This window comes from Pristis pectinata, chromosome 5 (genome assembly GCF_009764475.1).
Source record: "Pristis pectinata isolate sPriPec2 chromosome 5, sPriPec2.1.pri, whole genome shotgun sequence".
Classification (NCBI taxonomy): domain Eukaryota; kingdom Metazoa; phylum Chordata; class Chondrichthyes; order Rhinopristiformes; family Pristidae; genus Pristis; species Pristis pectinata.
This window is the reverse complement of record NC_067409.1, coordinates 71,090,975-71,107,730: the sequence shown is the minus strand read 5'-3', so window position 1 is coordinate 71,107,730 and position 16,756 is coordinate 71,090,975. Positions and strand designations below refer to the sequence as shown.

Here is a 16,756-nt window from a genome sequence, read left to right as displayed (position 1 = left end):
CCTCTCCATTAGCTTCCCTGTCACTGACATGAGGCTCACTAGTTTGTAATTTCCTGGATTATCCCTATTTCCCTTGAAGAAAGGAACAACATTGGTTACTCTCCAGTCCTCTGGGACCTCACCTGTGGCTAGCGAGGATACAAAGCTCTGGTCAAAGCCTCCGCAATTTCCTCTCTTGCCTCTTTCAATACCGTGGGGTATATCCCATTAGGCCCTGGGGACTTATCCACCTGAATGTTCTTCAAAAGATCCTGCAGCAGCACCACCACTTTCATCTCATAATGCCCTAGCACATACATCCTCCACATTATAGTTGAAGGGAAGCCATATAGTTAAGGAAGAACGAAGATGTATCAGAGGCACCTGTGTGGAATGTCTCTACTGTGAAAAAGTGACAGAGGAACTGAGAATAGAGTCCTGACTGGTGATAGGGTTGGAGGCAGTATAATCAAAGTAGCGTGGGTGTCTGTGGGTTTGTAGTGGATGTTGATAGTAGCCTATCTGTTGAGGTGGAGATGGAGAGATCCAGGAAGGGAAGAGTCAGAGATGGACCATGTGAAGGTGTGAGCAGAGTGGAAATAGATAGCAAAAGTGTGAAATGTTTGAGTTCCACAGGAAGCAGCACCAATGCAGTCATCAATTTACCATGAAAAAGACTTGGGGGAGTGGGCTCGAATAGAACTGAAACAAGGACTGTTCCACATTCCAAAATAATTTCAATGTTTGTTTTACCCATTTTGGCAACATTTGCATGGTTCTGGCAATGTAATTTATGAATTTATTTCATGATATGGGAATGTTTATTCAAAAAAGATAATGATGTCTGATCAGTGAAAGGAATTGTTGCCGCACACATACATCAGCACACTCTGGCGAGGAAGAGATCTTGTGAATTGCAAATACTTCAGGTTATTGGCCTATTAATGTGCTAGCTTTGTGTGAGGACCATTTTGTAACTAACCATCCAGTGATTTTCAGAGTTGTTATATTGGCACATTTATTGCCTATTAAACCTGCTGTGGAATCTTAATTCTAATAACTAACACCAGAAGAACCCTTGTTAATAATGTGATAATTGTTAAAGACTGCAATAAAGCTCTCTTGCCTTCTTTACTTTTTCATCTGTTTTCAGTGTTCACCCACCCTTACTTACCTCTCAGTCCATGCTCTGTTTATTTCTCAGTCCTTTGTATCTCAACCAACAAATTAACAGTTCGCCTCATCATTCACCAGGCTCCCAAATACCCCAATGCCTTGCTGGTGTTAAGTCATACTTCCTGCAATTTTTTGAGCAAAGGATGTTAAAGCATAAAATCCAATAATAAATCCATTTAACTGGGCACAATGCCACCAAAATTTGACAAATTTAGTGGTGCAGGTTTGTCTATTTGTGCTTTTCAGTATGCTTAAAACATATACTTGAAGGCTTCACTCACAGGCTGTTTTCAAATTTCAAATTGACCTGTTTGCAATTTCATGGGCTGGAACATATGCTTTAAATTAGAATGGATCATTGTCAATATTTTCACCAGAAAAATTGCGCAGTCATGAAAGTAGCAGCAGGCAGCATCTGTGGAGAGAGAAGCAGATATTTCAGGTTGATGATCTTTCACAAGAACTAGTACAATAAGGTGGACTCTTGATCTCACAACCTTCCTCATTGTGGCCTTGCACCTTATTGTCTGCCTGCACTGCACTTTCTCTGCAACTAATACTATTTTCTGCATTCTGTTATTGTTTTCCCTTGTACTACCTCAGTGTGCTGTTGTAATGAAATGGATGGCATGCAAAACAAAGTTTTCACTGTACCTCAGTACATGTAACAATAATAAACCAATTTAAAGAGATGTGCATGTATGTTGTACTTTATTGGTTGTACAAACATTTTTATCTATTTTTAGCAAGCTGAACGACACATGAAGTGGTTAATTGATCCATTGCCTGTCAATGTGAGAGTGATTGTTTCTGTAAATGTGGAAACTTGCCCCCAAGCCTGGAGGTTAGTAACTGAATGGTTTGTACAGTGTTTGACATTTTGTTTGTATTGAACTTTACAATGGTCATGCCATTGAAATCTTAACTTCAGTGCAAAATTTTAATTTTGCCATCTGCAGCTACTGGTTCTATAGACTAGCTGGTGATTATATTCATTCATATGGTGGAGGTGAAAAAATCCCAGAGACCAAGGACCATCCTGAAGAACAAGAACAACCAGACTGCACAATGGCACAGCTAGTAAAGCTGTTAGCTCCAGCAGTCTGGGTTCAATCCTAATCTCCAGTGCTATCTGTGTGGAGTTTGCAAATTCTCCCTTTGGCTGCAGGATTTCACCCCACATCCCAAAGACAAGCAGGTTGGTAGTTAAATTGTCCCTAGTGTGTTGGTGAGTGGTTGAATCTGGGCGGGAGTTAATGGGAATGTGGGCAGAATGCAATGGTTTTGGATAGGATTGGTGTAAAAATGGGTGGTTGCTGATTGGTGCGGACCTCGTGGGACAAATGGCCTATTTCTGTGCTGTATCTCTCTGATCCTCCTTTCTTCTTCCAATAGAACACCCAGGAAAATAGGAGCAGGAGCCCTGCCACCAGCCCCGCCATTCAATATGATCGTGGCTGATCTATGCTGGCCTCAACTCCTCTTCTGTGCCAGTTCCACATTACCTTCAATTCAATTGTCCATTCAACTTGGATAAGTTATAAAGGGCAGAGGCCAGGAGAGTTATAAAGGGCAGAGGCCAGGAGAGATCATCTGAATGATAAGGAATGAAATGGGGAGTTCAGTTCTACATTACCTTCAATTGTCACCTTTCAGTCTTCATCTTAAATATATCTAATCTGTCCTCCATCACCTTCGGGGCAGAGGATTCCAGAGATTCACTGCCCTTCAAGAGAAGAAATTCCGTGCAGTTTTAAATGATTGACCCCTTATTTAGCACCATTCCTACTTCAAATACTAAATGTGGGAATCTATTTGATTTCTTTTGTATTTCTAAAGTTAGGGCCATCAAGTCCCTTTTCCTTGCCCTGTGTTTTTTCCAGCTTCGCTCCCATTTGCCAGAATGTGCAGCTTCCTTTCAGTAAATACCTCCATTCTTTCAACATTTGGTGTTCAATTAAACTCGCAGGTTCGGCAATGGGTAAGGTGTAGAGGAGGTGGGGGTCACAATCTGCAATGAAGAAAAATGGGGGAGAAGGATGGGGTTCTGTTGTTAGAAATGCATTGGCTGTGTTCAGATAGATGGAGATGGGCAAAGAGAGGATTGTGTGTGTCATAGTTGACCACATATGCTTAAGAGAAATCAACATAGAGAAGAAGGGACAGAATGCACATCAAGTCAAGTTTATTGCCACGTGCACAAGTGTGGTGCGGCACAGTGGAAAAACTTGCTTATAGCAGCATCACAGGTGCATGACAATAAACTTGACTTAATGTGGCATTCTGTCCCTTCTCCATTTTGATTTCCCTGAACTGTGTGATGTGGTCAACCATGACACCAACAATCTTCTCTCTGTCCAGTTCCAGCTGTTTATGAATTTGGTGAAGACTGATGTTGGGCCTGGATGGAAGGTTGTTGGGATTTGGATAAAGAGCTTTGGGAAATATGGGCACAGAATTTAGAAGTGATGGAATGCCCAAGGACCTTGGCAAGTAAAGAGAAGACATTTTTGAGTGGGAGTGATGATGAGTTATAAAGGGCAGAGGCCAGGAGAGATCATCTGAATGATAAGGAGTGAAATGGAGAGGAAATCATTGTCTATAGGAAGCAGTGAATTTGGAAAGAGTGAGTGAGGAGATGGGTAGAGGGAATATTGGGCTCCTGACAGTCGTGTGTTGAAGTAGGTCGTAAAATTTTTCAGTGTGGTTTACAAGGGAAGTGAATTAAAGGTGCATAAATTCACGTACAGTTCAGCCAGGTTCTAATTGAAGGGTAGGACACTCATTCCAAGTTGAATGGTTCTCTTATGATCCTTCTGGTCTGTACCATTCAATTTGTTGCTGCCGTGTATTTACTTACCGCCAATAGAATTGATTTTCCATTTTTTTTATAGTTTTCCTGTGATTTCAGCAAGGCCCTTCCAAAAGCAGTTTAAATTAAGAACCTTAAAAGCAGGGGACCTCCCAGTGTCATTTTTAAATAACCATGGGTCATTATTGGAAAGCATTAATTGTATCATTCAGAACACATTACTGAGGTATATTCCAATAAGGTTTTTTAGCCACAATCAGAAAATAGACAAACTGTAGATGAGCTGTTTCATTTTGAAATCATAATTAATAGCCAAAACATTATTAATTTTTTACCTAACAAAGTAAACTTTCTGTACTTTGCCAACAAATCCATTTGTGAAAAATGACTTGCACTTCATGTAAACATAGGTTCCTCTTTTGTTTGCTGAGGGTCCTGGCTAAATGATAAAATGAAAATGGATCATGCTGTTTAGTCTCAAACCCCCAGGAACCTTAAGTGGATAATAGATTGAATAGCACATGCACTATTACCCATCTTTTTGCTCTTTTAGTTCTTGATTTGTTAAGTAGAAATTTAAAACAATTCTGTAGAAATGCAATATGCATATTTTAAAATTTGTATAACAGTTTTCTATTGGTCCATGTGCAATCCATTAGATTTTTTAGAACAGCTAAAGGTCTGATACCTTTACTATATTGAAATTGATAGTTACATTTACTCTAACCTGCACTAGAGACGATGCTGTTATCTTTCTCTACGATGCTGTTTTGTCAGCCTCTCATGTCAACCATTGTTGCCTTGCTCTTCACCCACCAGCAGCCTCAAAACCAACGGAGCAATGCCTTTGTATGAAAAAGAGACTAAAAAAAACATGGTGTGGTAAAGTGATATTTTGTGCTTGTTCTGGTCAGTGAATCATATTTATTCAATTCTGTTTATTTCAATCAGGTTATGGCCAACGCTTCACCTTGACCCACTGAGTCCGAAGGATATCAAGGCTCTGATTAACATGGAATGCCATCGTGCTGATGTGAAACTAACTAGAGAGCAGGTCTGTACTCCACTGGCCCGTTTCCTTCTGTATGTCTGCAATGTTGCATCCCACCTGGACGCTAAGAAGATAATAAATCTTAAACAAAACATGACTCCTCTTTAACACTTTTGTTTCCATAACTAGTATTTATAAATTACAGTTAGAATTTATGATCTGTAAAGTATAAATGTTCATCACTTTACCTTTCATTTTAAAATGGATTGAATGAAGAAATATATTCTCAAGAAATAGCATTATTTTAGCTGGGTTTTAGTTCTTGAGCCGATAGAAATGAGTGGAATGTTTGGTTAAACTAGATTAGCCCGCTGTTTAGTCTTAGCAACTGGCTTGCACTGTTTTTGTTTTGCCTTTCTTGCCTCTAGACTTGACTATTTGAACGCATTTCCAACTGGCCTACCTTCCTTTGCTTACTTAAACTTGAGCTTATTCTGCTGCCGCTATTTTTCACCAAGCCCCATTCAACCATCAAGTACAAGTTTATTGTCATGGGTGTACATACCCAGAGGATAAATGCCATGAAAATGAGCTTTATGCAGCATCAGTACAGTACCTTACAACAGGACAAACATAAATTACATAAGCTATATGTAATTTACATGACAAAACAAGACAAAAATAAATATGGCAACATTAATTCAAGTTGAGGGAAATATAGTCCAAGGTTGAATTAGGGTTTTTCAGGTCAGTTCAAGAACCTGACAGCAGTGGGGAAGAAGAGTTCCAACTGATCAACAGTGACTTAAAGTTAAAAGATAACTAATTTCTGGTCTCTTGATCAATCTCTGGATCTTTGCTCAAAACTCTGGAATTCCCTTTCAAAACCTCTCCAACTCTTCTTTTTAAGATGGTCCTTAAAGTTTACCTTTTTGACAAACCTTTTGGCTATCTGCTGTAGCTGGGGACTGGGTGCGGCTCCCTTTTAAAGCTAAGCAGAAAATCAGCAACCAGCAGAGGGAATGTTGAGCCAGCCAGAGAGGAAAAGAACCATGCTGCCAGTGTGGAGTTTGCACATTCTCCCTGTACATAAGAAGTGCAGAAGGAGGCCACTCAATCAATATGATCATGGCTGATCTGCCCCAGGTCCCTTCCCTATAGCCTTAAGTTCCCTGATCTGGGAACATGGTGGAAACAGGAAATTATAAAAGGCCAGGGTCTCAGTTTGTGCTGTAAGTGCACTCTACCCTCCCATAGGGGTACTGAAAACTGCTGCTACTTGGAAGTTGTCATTGTAATATGATGAATGTAAAAGCATTGATCCCAGAATTTCATAGAGCCATAGAGCAATACAGCCCTTTGGTCCAACCAGTCCACGCCGACCATGGTGCCAACCTAGCTAGTCCCAATTTCCTGTCTTCAGCCGATATCCCTCTAAGCCCCGCCCTGCATGTACCTATCCAAGTGCTGCTTAAGTTTTACTTGGAAATGTTTGAAAATAGAACAAAAAATATAGCTCTAAAATAAGAACAAGTTGAGCTTGAGCATTCTGGTCTATTTATTCCTCCTCCATAGTCTTTAGTGTAACACTTTACAGTGCCAGCAACCTGGGTTCAAATCCAGCCACTGTCTGTAAGGAGTTTGTACGTTCTCCCCGTGTCTGCGTGGGTTTCCTCCGGGTGCTCCGGTTTCCTCCCACATTCCAAAGACGTACAGGTTAGGAAGTTGTGGGCATGCTATGTTGGCGCCGGAAATGTGGCGACACTTGCGGGCTGCCCCCAGAACACTCTATGCAAAAAGATGTATTTCACTGTGTGCTTCAATGTACATGTGGCTAATAAAGAGATTTTATCTAATCCCGTGTCTCACCCTGCTTTACCCTGCAACCTCAGCATAATAAACTTTGTCACAGGAGACCTATTAAAAAAAGGTACAGAATTTAGAAAATGCATTGAGGAAGTGTAACTGAATGCATTTAATATTTTTTTAATGTACCTTGATGTCTCGCCTTCCCTCCCCCTCTCAAAAATGCCTTGCATTTTAGTGAGTTTGAGCTTCTTAGGATTTCCTCATAACTGATCTCCATTTGGGATTAACTCCTTCCTTTGTACTTTTACCAATATGTATATATTATTTTTGTGGTATAATGATTAGAGCTGAATATTACTCCAGATATGATGTGAGAGTACATTGTAGTCAGGGACTCGTGGGCTGAATTAGTAACTTGTATTTGGAAATGTTTGCCTTGAATTCCCCAGGTCTTCAGTCTGTTTATCCGGTCAATATCTGGGTCTTAAACACCACAAAATCTCTCACATTTAATTGATTCTGGGTCTTGGCAAAGTTGGCTCCTTCAAGTTAAGCACTATGAATGCTCCACAGTGCTGCAGTAATGTGTGGGTGTAAATCAGCACACAGTTGAACTAAGCAAAATCTCTGCAAAGCTTCAAGAGCTAAATGACAATTGATGTTTAAGCTTGCTTGAAAAGTAGCTTTGGGTGATGCAGCCAAGGGTAACTTGACCTGCTAGAACCATTTCTATAGAGAAGGAGGACATAAAATTAGTGTAGAAGTTATGTTTTCTGCTTGTGTGCTTGCAGGAGAAGAAGCTGGAGAAACATTGTAGATCTGCGACTACGTGCAATGCCCTATATGTTACACTTCTGGCCAAAATGATCACATGGTGAGTGCCATTTATTGTGTTTGTGTAATATGTGCTCCCCTTATAAAGTGCTCACAAATTTCACCAGTCATTCTTGCATGAACAGGAATTCTCCCACAGCCAAGTGGAGATGATGATGGGCAGCTGCACAGGGCATGATAGTAGTCATTTAAAAAGAAGGAAAGACTTGCATTTTACAACCTCTGGGATTTTTCACCCAATGAGGCACTTTAATATATTCATAGTTGAATGCAGCAACCGATTTATGTAGAAGTGTGGCAACCATTTATGTATAGCTATCTTCCACAAAAAGTAATGTGGTAATGACCAGATTTTTAAAGAAAGTAATTGTGATTAAAGGATAAATATTGCCAAGACACCAGAAGAGCTTCCTGGTTCTTCAATGTACTGTCACGGTGTTTTTTTAACCTACAAGTGAAAGGCAGCACTTGTGGCATGCAACACTCCCTCAGTATTGAACTCTTTTAGGGGCTAACAGCTCATCTGGAGCTGAGACTCTTGCGTTGAGTATAAATCTTGTCTCCCATGTCACTCATCAACTTGAGCATTGCCCACTCTACGTAGATGCATTATGGCCATCATATATTTATTAGTCATTATGTTTTGAAGTGTGTTTTATTTATACCCACTGAATGTTTGTAAGTGGAAATCACTGCCTTTCTTCTTTCATTGCTCTACCACTGAAGTGACTTGGTTGAAGCACCAATTTACTGAACTATTGAAATAATCTGCAGTGGAATCATTTAATCTCCGTGGATGTAATTATGTGTATACACATACACTAACATACATAATGTATTACCATTCTCCTTTATCTTTCTCAAGGTCATTATAATGAAAGTAAATTTGTTTAATTTGGTTTAAATTTAGGATAATCTCATATTTAAATGCTTGAATAATAGTTTCTGAATTTAATTATGTTTGTCTTTGTTCAGTGTCAAAGGCCTTGGAAATGCAGACAGTATTCTCCAACAATGTTTTCAATGTCAGGACACAGTGTCCTTGTATAGGCTTGTGCTACAGTCTGTACAGCAACCTCTGCCTAGTGATGGGGACAAACAGCTAATGCAGGAGGTGAGCATAATTATTAATTTTAATTCAGAGAAATTAATGCATGTATAGTTATACTGAAACATTAGTTGCCCAAGGAAAAAAACAGAGTTTGACACTGTCCCAGTTCTCAGCACCCCTGTGTTTACTGACTTACATTAGTACATTAAAACTCGTAGTTGTGTTTTCAGATCTGATAACTCGGTTTTTAGATCTCCTCATAACCTCCATTCCCCATTATTGTAATCTCTCTTAGCCCTAGAATGATTTGAAGTATTTCCTATCTTTGGAGTATCTCTGATTTCAGTTCATGCTGCACTGGTTACTGTGTCTTTAGCTGTTGATGCTCTAAATTCTGGAATTCTTTTCTTCAGCCTTTACTCACTATCCCTTTTCTCCCTTTGGGACACTCTGTTTAATATCAACCTGTCTGACCGAGCTTTTGATTTGATACCTTCTAACATGGTTCAGAAGGAAATTTTGTTAACACTTCTGTAAAGTGCTTTGGGATCTTTTGCTGAAAGTGCTAATTAAATGTAAAGTTAAAATAAAACTACAGGTGCTGGAAATCTGACATTGAAGTATCTAAGCCAACACTCGGCAGGTCAGGCAGCATCTGTGGAAAGGGAAACAGAGTTAATATTGTGGATTGAATGACCTTCATCAGAATGGGGAGAAAGAAAATGTTAGTTTTAAGGGAAGGGTGGAGGAGGGATGGATAGGACAAAAGGGAAATGTTTAATGGGGCGAGACCAGGGTTATTGTGGGAAGAAGCTGTAGGCAATCTGACCCAGTCAATAGGTTAATGAGGGCAGTCAGAGAGAATTTGAACAAATCATAAAAGCTATGAAATGAGGGTGGCTAGGGAGTGACAACACAAACAGAGGTACATAAAAGCTGTGAAATGGAACTGGTCAGGCTGGGCTTGTGGAGCGAGAAAAAGAGTCAGTGTTACCAAAGGATGACCTCAAGCAGAACTGGCCAGATCTACCAGAAGTTGTAGAATTTGATATTGAATCTGGAAGCCTGCAACATGCCCAGATAGACGATGAGGTTCTGTTACTCAAGCTCACGTTCTTCAATTTCATTATAACAGTGCAAGAGGCCATAGATAACTAGGTGAGAGTCAGATGGAGAACTGGTCTCTTCACAGCTTTTATGCTCCTTTGTTTGTGTTCTCGCTCCGTAATGCCTTCATTTCATAGCTTTTTTTTATATACAGTACTCTAACATTCCTTATTACCCTATTAATCAGAAGGACATTTACAGCTTTTCATCATGGTGACCCTGGTCTCATCTTATTGGAGATGTTTTCCCTTGTCTTCCTCTCTCTGCAATTTAAAACTAACTTGTTTTCTCTTTCTCAGTTCTGACAAAGGATCTTTGACTTAAAATGTTTCTCTGACCTGCTGAGTGTTTCCAGCATTTTCTGTTTCCATATAAATGCACGTTGTTAGTTTCTTAATAATTAAGTTAGATTAAAAAATGGTACCCGAAATTGGACTAAATAAGAGAAAAGGAATTGAGTGAACAAAATATTTTTTTTCTTTTTTACAGAGCTCCCTAAAGGCATTTATTAAGAATCGTGTCTATATGTTATAGACCCAGAAGTCCTCATTTCAGCCTGTAATCAGATTTATCCAAAATCCACTGTAGAGCTTCAGCTGCACAAAAAGCTTATCACCATTTCTGAGTCACATCCAAAAAAACACAGTGGAGATGAGTGAAAAAGGATGTAATTCCCCCCCAATAACTAGTTTATGTCTTAAGAGTCAATTATCCTACAGGATGATTGGGAGAATTCCAGGATAAAGACAACTAGATTGTCTGGAAAGCACTCTGTGCTGCCCTAATGTGAATCCATAGGCCTTGTGTCTAGAAATCTGCTTGGGTACAGAACTAAAACCCAGCCTGATCTGACCACAGCCAATCCTAACCTGACTGGAGCCCAAGGACTTATTTTGATACCTGATGTGACTTGAAGCCAGCATATATAGTCGAGTTGAGCAATGAGTTTCTGAGTCTTACTCCATTCATTTACAAAGAGCTTCTTTGGTCCAAGCTCTAGGATGTAATTTTCTTGCTACCCAAATACAGTGCATATACTCAGATCCTGTCAGGCTAGGTTGGGGTAGGCAGAGTGTGCTGACTCCACAGGTTTATCACAATTGAGAGTTTGGCTGCTCAAGACTCCCAAATACAGCATTGTTACCACAGTGTCAAAAATTTCTGTTTTCTTTGGTTCCTGTGATGGGTTTTGATAACTTTAAAATCTTGTGCACATCAAAATTTTGCTCATTTGCTCTGATTGCTAAATTTCCTGAAATTGGGAAATTAAGCATGTATTCTGAAAATTCACAAATGTCTCAGAAGAAAAAGGTGCGTGATTTACTGGGTAATATTCACACTGCTTGATGTACACATTTTGCTGAGGAAGATGTAAAGGAATTTCTATGGATTAAAAGCAATTTTGAGAGGTTGAGAGACAAGTTAAGCTTTTATAAACAAATATCATGTATGACTTATTTTCAAACCAAAGGATGTTTTATATCAAACTTTTGTAAGAGATACATTTTTTGTAAATAGCAGTGAGTATTTTACATCTGCCTTTTACCTTTTTCAGATTCTGTGTCTAATCTATGTGAGTCACAATGGTGTGAGTGAAGGTGAACTTCTGGAGATTTACCCTGAACTTCATTGGCCTACATTGTCCTCTGTTCTTCATAGCTTGCAGAGTACATGTGTGCTAACACAGAGCTGTGGTCTGCTAAAGTTTCAGCATCTTCAGGTAAGAATTGTTGCTTTCAGATTGCATTTTCTTTCAACCTTTTAAACTCACAAAAAATAATGTTATTTATAACTTTCAAATCATTAAACAGATTTAATAATAGCTAATCAAATTAGCATTAAGCAGCTTTGTAAAAAAAAATACTACAAGAAATCAGCACTTGAAATAAGTCTTTGTATTGGAGAAGAAGTAACATCTAGTGCTCTTCACAACCTTGAATTTAAGACATCCTGCAAATATCAATGAAATAAGTGGCCAATTAAAACTTACTTTGTGATATTGATTTTTGAGGAATATTTTGATGGTCAGCGCATTTGTCTGCTGTTCCTTGAATAACAGCAATAAAAGCAGCTTCTGTTGACGTAACACTTTTTAAACGTGGTAAAACATCACGGGTGATTTATGGAGGCATTATTTAACAAAATGTGACGCCAAAGCACAGAAAAGGAGCAAAAGTGGTAGAGAGGCAGAAAGATTTAGGGAGAGAATTCCAGAGCTTGGGCAGTTTAAGTTGTGGCCACCAATACCAGAACGGTTGAAATTGGTGAAATCTACAAGGCCAAAATTGGAGGAATGCTGGGATTGCAATGGTTGTACAGCTTATGGATGTTACAGTATGGGGGGGGGGGGGGGGGGGGGGGGGGGGGGAAGAAAACATGAGGTGGTCTGAAAAGAATAAAACTTTTAACTGTTAGATGTTGCTCAGCTGGGAGCCCATGTAGGTCATCAAACCTTGGCTTAACAAGGCCTGGTGCAAGTAAGGATGGTGTCAACAGAGCCTGTTATGTGGTTTACGTTTTAACTTGGGGTCAGGTACAACACTAAGACAGCAAACATCTTGTTCTGCCTCAGAATTGCCTGGGAGATTAATTTGTGAGAACAGACAGAAGTTCTGTTTAGTATCTCATCCATTGACACCATATGTCCAAAGTGCAGCCCTGTCCCTATGTTCTCCCACAGTAAAGTAGTGGAGTGTGAGCCAAAATAATGTTCAAATCCCTGGAGTGCAATTTGAATCCATGATCTTATAGGGATGCAAGAGTACAGGTCATGCAATTGATACTGACCCTGAAATGGCTCCTCTTCCTGCATGATTACCTTACTGTTTGAGGATATTCCTGTCTCATATTAACAATCCTATATTGAATGTAGAGTTCACCTTTATTGTTTAATATTTCCAATTTTGTTATTTGATTGAAGGCATGGGAAGCAGTGAGATTGCAGTATATGGGAAAAAAAGAACTGGATTCTGTTACAGTATACAGAGAAAAACTGGTGCAATATTTTTCACATCAGATGAGGTATTTATTTTCCTGATTTCTTTATTAACACTCTTCCATTACTCAGTTCATTTATTTAAATTTCTTTCATTTCCATTTAAATAGGACTCTTTCTCCTGACCTAATGGAGGGTTCGGTAGTCAATGCTTGGCTCTTTAACCAATGCTCCCGTATAATCAGAACTGGGAGGTCACTTCTCTCTCATTTCTTATCCCTTAGAATAATATTTGGTTTGTCTTAGTACACTACAATATGTGAGTTTGGAAGAAAACATTGAATTTCTGTAGCATCTTTCAGAATTTCCCAAAATGTAATACAGCCATTTAAATAATTTTAAAGTTGCTGTTGTAATTAGGGGAGTCAGCTGCCAGTTTGGGCACTGTAAGTTCCCACAACGGTAATGTGACAGTAACTAGAGAAGTTGCTTTAGTAATATTGATTGAGAGTTAAATATTATCCAGGGCACTGGGGATAAACATTTAACTCCTCTGCAAAATAGTGCCATACTGTAGATCTTTTATTTTGGTACATGGTACATCTGTAAGATCATTACCTCTGTCAGTACAGCACTGGAGTCAGCCTAGGTTTTTGTGCTCCATTCCCAGGAGTGGATCTTGACCCCCTAGCATTAAGACTCAGTGGTGTGAGAGCTCTCCACTGAGTCACAACTGATGCTGCAAGTTGTACATCACAGTTTTGACTGCTTACCTTTATTGTACTTTACACTTGCAGTGGCTTATTATTGGGACTAGCTCGCTGAGCAGCACAGTCGGCATGGATGAGTTGTGCCTATTTATTATCTGTATGACTGTATTTGGTGTACAAGATTTTTTTTTGACTAGTATCATTAATGACAATTAATGTTTGTTTTAAGTCAGGGCAAAGTAACTTGGCGTGGTGTGGATGAACTTCCCTGGCTCTTCCAGCAACAGGGAGATAAGCAAAAGCTGCACAGCTGTCTACTGAACCTCTTTGTCTCTCAGAATCTGTACAAGAGGTAGGGAGCTAGAGTGTTCAATTATCAACAGCTTCTGGTATTCTGACCAGGGGTTTCTTAAATATTCAGAAATAAAATCTAGCTGAGAGGCCCTTTGTTAATGAAGAAGCCTTGTTGGAAAATTTGGAGAAATTTTAGGTTTAAAATCTGCTGTGAAGTTTGAATGCAATAATGTAATTATGTGAACTTCTTAAATTCTCTAATTTAACAGATTTGGTGATGCTGTTTACATTTCACCAGAAAACATCCTACATTCAAAGTGGATAAATGTACTTCACATATGTACATACTTCAGAGGCTGCAAGAAAATAAAGCCCTCACCATCATCAATAAAATACTTATTTTCAACCCCTGTTTTAACAACAACAACACACACACACTCTCTCTCTCTCCCCCCCACCCTCTCTCTCTCTCTCTCTCCCCCCCCCCCCCCCCCCCCCCCCAGAGTCATGTATGCCATCAGAATATGGATATAAGATTACTTGGTAACTGAGTGAACTGCATACTTATTTGCTAATTAGTTACTTGGTTAAGTGAAAAATGTGTTGATCAATACAATGTGAATAAAATTATAGAGCATTTCTCAGATGTTTGTGGTAATTCTGTGTATCTGGGTTAATTGTCCACAAATAATGAGTTGCACCCAGTAGATCTATCTTTTGTGGTTTGGTCAGAAATATTCTTGTTACTTTGGTAAAATAATGTAACTATCATTTCAACTGTGTGTGTTTTCTGGCAGAGGCCATTTTGCAGAGCTGCTTTCTTATTGGCAATACGTGGGAATGGATAAAAATTCCATGGCTGCTGCTTACTTCGAGTCTTTAAAGCAGTATGAGAAAAGCTGTGAAGGAGAGGACATGATTGTGCGGTTGGCAGATCTTTACGAGACACTTGGACGCTTTTTGAAAGACTTGGGCCTTCTGAGTCAGGCCAGTATGCTGAATGGTGTTACTGAGGGACAAAAGCTCATGGATTTGTATGAGATGTCTGTCCAGTAACCTATAAAGATGTTAATGAGGGCCAAACATTCACCTTTATATTGGAGTATGAAAGACCACTGTGCGCAGCTGGTAGGGCCACTGCTTCATAGCTCCAGAGACCCGTGTTGAATCCTGACCTCGGATCCTGTTTGTGTGGAGTTTGCGTGTTGTCTCTGTGATTGCATGGATTTACTCTTGGTTGCTCCAGTTAATTTCTATATCCCAAAGGTGTGAGGGTTGGTAGGTTAATTGGCCACTGTAAATTGCCCCTATGGTGTAGATGAGTGGTAGAATTGGGGGGTTGAGTTGATGAGAATATAGAGAGTATTAAAAAAGGATTTATGATTTTTGTAGGATTAGTGTAGATAGTCGGTGGGTCAAAGGGCTTGTTTCCATACTGTTGGACTGTCTTACTTCCTATATTTGTAACCTGTCGGATGTAAATGAGGAAATACTTCCATAAAAGATTAAAACTGATGGATGCTACTTCTTGCAGCCTGGAATTCCAGTGTAGCTGAGTCATGACAAGAATTTTACTATTTCCAACTCTGCACACAGGCTGTTGCACCATTGCAACGTTCTCTGGAGATCCGAGAGAGTGCATTAGACCCAGATCACCCCAGTGTTGCTCAGTCCTTGCATCAGCTCGCAAGTGTGTATGTACAGTGGAAGAAGTTTGGAAATGCAGAGCAGCTGTACAAGCAGGCGTTAGAGATCAGTGAGAATGCCCATGGGCCGGTGCATCCCAGGGTGGCTCAGGAGCTCGATGCTCTAGCCATGCTGTATCAAAAACAAAATAAGTAAGTATGTGATAGAGATTTGAAGCATAGGATATCCTTTACATTGTTTTAAGTTGTAAATAGTGAGTAGTTTGTAGATCTTATTTTACTGCCATTGAACAGTACAAAACCACATTTATACTTTTCCCAGAAGATTTGGATTTTTCTAGTGATCTTGTAATCTGTCAGACTAGAGCCTGATCAGCATTATTCTGTCATGGGATGTGGCTGTAAATGGGGATATTGGTATTTAATACCAGCCCTTATTGTCCTTAAGGAGGTGGTGTGAGCCGCTAGGTGCTGGTTATGTAGCAGTATGACCGAGTGGCTTCTTAGTGGCCCATTTAGAAACAAACGTATTGCTTTGGGGTTGGAGTTGCACAGAGGCCAGATTGGTAAGGATGGCAGATTTCCTTCCCTAAAACAAAAACATTAGTTTATTGTTGGTTTATTATTGTCATTCGTACCAAGATACAGTGAAAAGCTTTTGTTTTGTGTGCCATCCAGACAGATCATGTCAATTCTTAATAATATAATTACATCGAAGTAGTAAAAAGAAAACAGAGTGCAGAATATAGTGTTACAGAGAAAGTGCAGTGCAGGTAGACAAGTAAAGTGCAAGGGCCATGACGAGGTAGGTTAGGAGATAAGAGTTCATCCCTTAGCGCATGAGAGGCCCATTCAAGAGTCTGATAACAGCAGGGTAGAATCTGCCTTTGAGTCTGGTGGTTTTTGCTCTCAAGCATCTTCTGCCCAACTGAAGAAGAGAGAATGAATTTGATGGGAGGGGTCCTTGATCATGTTGGCTACTTTCCCAAGACCATGGGTAGTGCAGACAGTCAATGGAGGGGAGGTCGAAGGGAGCCAAATGGTTGTGACATCTAGATTTCCATGTTTACCATCCTTACTCCAAGCTAAAATTCTCCAACTGTTAAGGACAGAGTGGAGTGGTAGAGTGGGTGAAGGTTGCGTGGTGATATGAATTCTGAATAATTAATCCAGTAACTGGGCAGTTAGTGCTGCTGCCTCACAGTTCCAGGGACCCAGGTTGGATCTTGACCTTGAGGACTGTCTGTGAGGAGGTTACATAAATTGTAATGAACTCGTGGATTTCCCCCGGGTGCTCCTGCTTCCTCCCAAATGCTGTGTGGTTGGTTATTTGGTTACTGTAAATTACCCCCAGTATGGGTTAACAGCAGAAAGAATCAAAGCAGAGTTGATGAGCATGTGTGAATGAATAA

At 39.8% G+C, this 16,756-nt stretch overlaps 1 protein-coding gene across 1 annotated transcript in view; it reads left to right on the top strand.

Moving 5' to 3' along the window:
• nphp3 (nephronophthisis 3) overlaps window positions 1-16,756 on the top strand; it is an 81,693-nt gene that overhangs the window by 43,436 nt on the left and 21,501 nt on the right. The window contains 9 exon segments of the mRNA XM_052016457.1: window positions 1,902-1,999; window positions 4,919-5,021; window positions 7,559-7,641; window positions 8,577-8,715; window positions 11,315-11,479; window positions 12,680-12,780; window positions 13,634-13,756; window positions 14,496-14,685; window positions 15,295-15,536. Of these exon segments, the coding sequence (XP_051872417.1) occupies window positions 1,902-1,999; window positions 4,919-5,021; window positions 7,559-7,641; window positions 8,577-8,715; window positions 11,315-11,479; window positions 12,680-12,780; window positions 13,634-13,756; window positions 14,496-14,685; window positions 15,295-15,536 (1,244 nt within the window).